Source organism: Pimephales promelas, chromosome 8 (genome assembly GCF_988280905.1).
Source record: "Pimephales promelas chromosome 8, fPimPro1.hap1.1, whole genome shotgun sequence".
NCBI classification, from domain to species: domain Eukaryota; kingdom Metazoa; phylum Chordata; class Actinopteri; order Cypriniformes; family Leuciscidae; genus Pimephales; species Pimephales promelas.
The window spans coordinates 35,628,253-35,630,867 of record NC_142776.1 but is presented as its reverse complement, the minus strand read 5'-3'; the positions used below and the strand labels follow the sequence as shown (position 1 = coordinate 35,630,867).

The 2,615-nt window shown below is 36.0% G+C and overlaps 1 protein-coding gene across 1 annotated transcript; it reads right to left on the bottom strand.

Annotated features, from left to right (window-relative positions):
- Positions 1 to 1,664: 1,664 nt before the first annotated feature.
- Positions 1,665 to 2,615, bottom strand: LOC120494062 (odorant receptor 131-2-like). Its single transcript, XM_039693157.2, has one exon. The coding sequence runs from the start codon at positions 2,613 to 2,615 to the stop codon at positions 1,665 to 1,667; it is 951 nt and encodes a 316-aa protein (XP_039549091.1).

Sequence of the window (2,615 nt, the reverse complement as noted above, 5' to 3'; positions counted from 1 at the left end):
TAAGCAGAGGAGAAGAACAATATTTGGAGGCCATGGAAAAATGGCTTTATAATCGTCACATCCTCAGTCACCAGTTCATCACTTCTGTGCGCACTACACTTCCCAGAATCCTCCCTGCTCACCACCTGCACACGCTCCACCATCATCCGCACCTGGTTTTTAGTAATAGGTCAGTAATGTTTTTGTTGTCATCATTACAGATCATATTAATGAGAAAAAAACATGATGTGATCTGATGAGAGAATTACAGATTATTACAGTTTTTTTTAAATTTCGCTTTGCTACTCTTTTCACAAGTAGGGGTACATTTTCAAGAATGATCACATTTGTTACACAACTCTTGTCCCTGCTTGTTTCAAACACATGATTATTGTAATATGTCATGAGAAAATTTGGTTTAATCACCGAAACACAACAGTATGATCTTTTAAATTTCAATTTTAACAATCAGTTCATTCAACAGCAAACAATGCAAGATACATTTTTCAAATCACCCTCGTTACTGAAATAACAATACAGTAATCACATTAGAAAATACACAACTTATGCAATTGAATTCATAAAGTTTGTAAGAGTATCCAGTGTTGTTATGAAGTTGTGAAACTGCCATGAGGTTTTGTGCTAGAACAGAGTTTACTGCCAAAACAGTAAATATACACTGTGGCATACTGATTCTGTAATATGGAATATATACGCTGTTACTGTATGTAAAATGCTTTATTTGATGTATTTGCCTCCCCTGATGCATCTTTGGTCAATCTGATGTTACACAGTCTGTTTTCTGGTTATTATAAATCACTCATGTAAAAATAATTCCTTACATTTAGTTATTGAAAATTGTTAACAAGTTGTACAGAAACTGTCCATAGAATCAATATCTATAGAAATCTGTAGGTTTACCAAATGATTCATTGATTAACCATTAAGTTTAGATGGATTAAAGATTAGACATATGTATTGAACTGAATGGGAAGAAAAAGTAGTAGGAGCTTTATGAAAGGCACACTGTAAAAAAAATATTTTCACAACATTTTTTCTTTTGTCAAATCAACTTAAATAATTTACGTAGTTCATATTTTGAGTTTCTGATGATTAAATCAGTCTCATTCATTGTATTAACTCAATTTTTTCCATTTCAATTAGCTTAAAACTTCATTTTTTTTTAAGTTAAACCAACACATTTTTTTACAGTGCAGTTGCCGTGAATGAAACATGAAACACTTATTTTGGTTGAAACTGCAGATTTAGTCATGTGTGTTATCTTTTTCATGAAGGGACTTTTACCATTCACAATTTTACATCTGTAAAGTGCCACATACAGCTGCCATGCATACACTCCTTTTTACTTTATATGCTTGCACACTGTAGAAAAATATTTTCATGATTTGTAATCTTTTCTCAGATCAACTTATAATAATTTATATAGTTCAGATAACATAATATTTCGAGTTTCTGATGATTAAATCAATCTCCTTCATTGTAATAACTCATTTTTTCCATTTCAATGAGCTTAAAATTTTAAGGCAGCCAGGTTACTTATTTTTTTTTAAGTTAAACCAACAACATTTTTTTTTTTTTACGGCTGCATATGTACACCAGTATTATTTCCATTCACACACATAGTGAACCTTCATATGAATTTATCAGAAACTTTCGCCAAATTCCTATTGGGTTGGGGAGTTTTTAATTGTCCTCCTCATCTCAAACATTGTACACAGTAAGTATCTTTTCAGGTACTTACAAAATGTTTGATCTCTCAAGCCATACACAATAGGACTGACAAACCTGGGCATTATCTGGATGACTAAATAATTTAAAAATCTCATCTCCAGAATGAACATAGGAAACATTTCCGGAAGCAGATTGTCCAGGAAGGGCCCGACAAACGTTAGCATGCACATCAGAAGCTGGATCCCATGCAGGATGATGGTGCTTCGAGCTTTGCCAGCATCCAAGCTTGTGGCCTTTGCAACAAACATGATCTTTATGTAAGTGTACACTATAGTCAGCCCGACAAATGCCAGGTAAATGATATACACATATTTTCTCTTCTCTATCATATATGGGTTATTGAACAGATAATCTCTGTAGCAGAAGATATTGCTGTAGAAGAAGGTTGGCGGTTGTGCAGCCAACAGGACGAACAGGTCTGGAAGAGCCTGGATGGCATTCAGGCTCCAGATTAGTCCGATGAGGATGTACGTTTTAGGTACGGTACAGATCTGAGAGTGATGCAGAGGGTTGCAGATGGCGATGTAGCGCTCTATAGCCATGGCGGCCAGGTTCAGCGGTGTGTTGAGCGTTGTGAACATAGCGCTCATCAATAGAACACAGCAGAAAGAGACATTGATAGTAAACACAATGTAGCTCAACACATGAAGTAGGACTGTTATCATCAGCTGAATCATGTCGCTGAAGACCATGTGAATGAAGAGAATGTACCGAGGGTTTCCGTTGAAGATGTCATGTTTGATGAATGTGTGGATGAGGGTGCCGTTGATGTAGTTGATGGAGATGCACAAACTAACCACTATCACATTCTTAGCCACCGCCGTGCTGAAGCTGTCCCGCAAAATCTTGGGTTGGGTGATGTTACCCACCAGTGACACGTTCAT

Coding starts and splice junctions, on each gene's coding strand:
- LOC120494062 (XM_039693157.2), bottom strand. CDS start 2,615: ATGAACGTGTCACTGGTGGGTAACATCACCCAACCCAAGATTTTGCGG.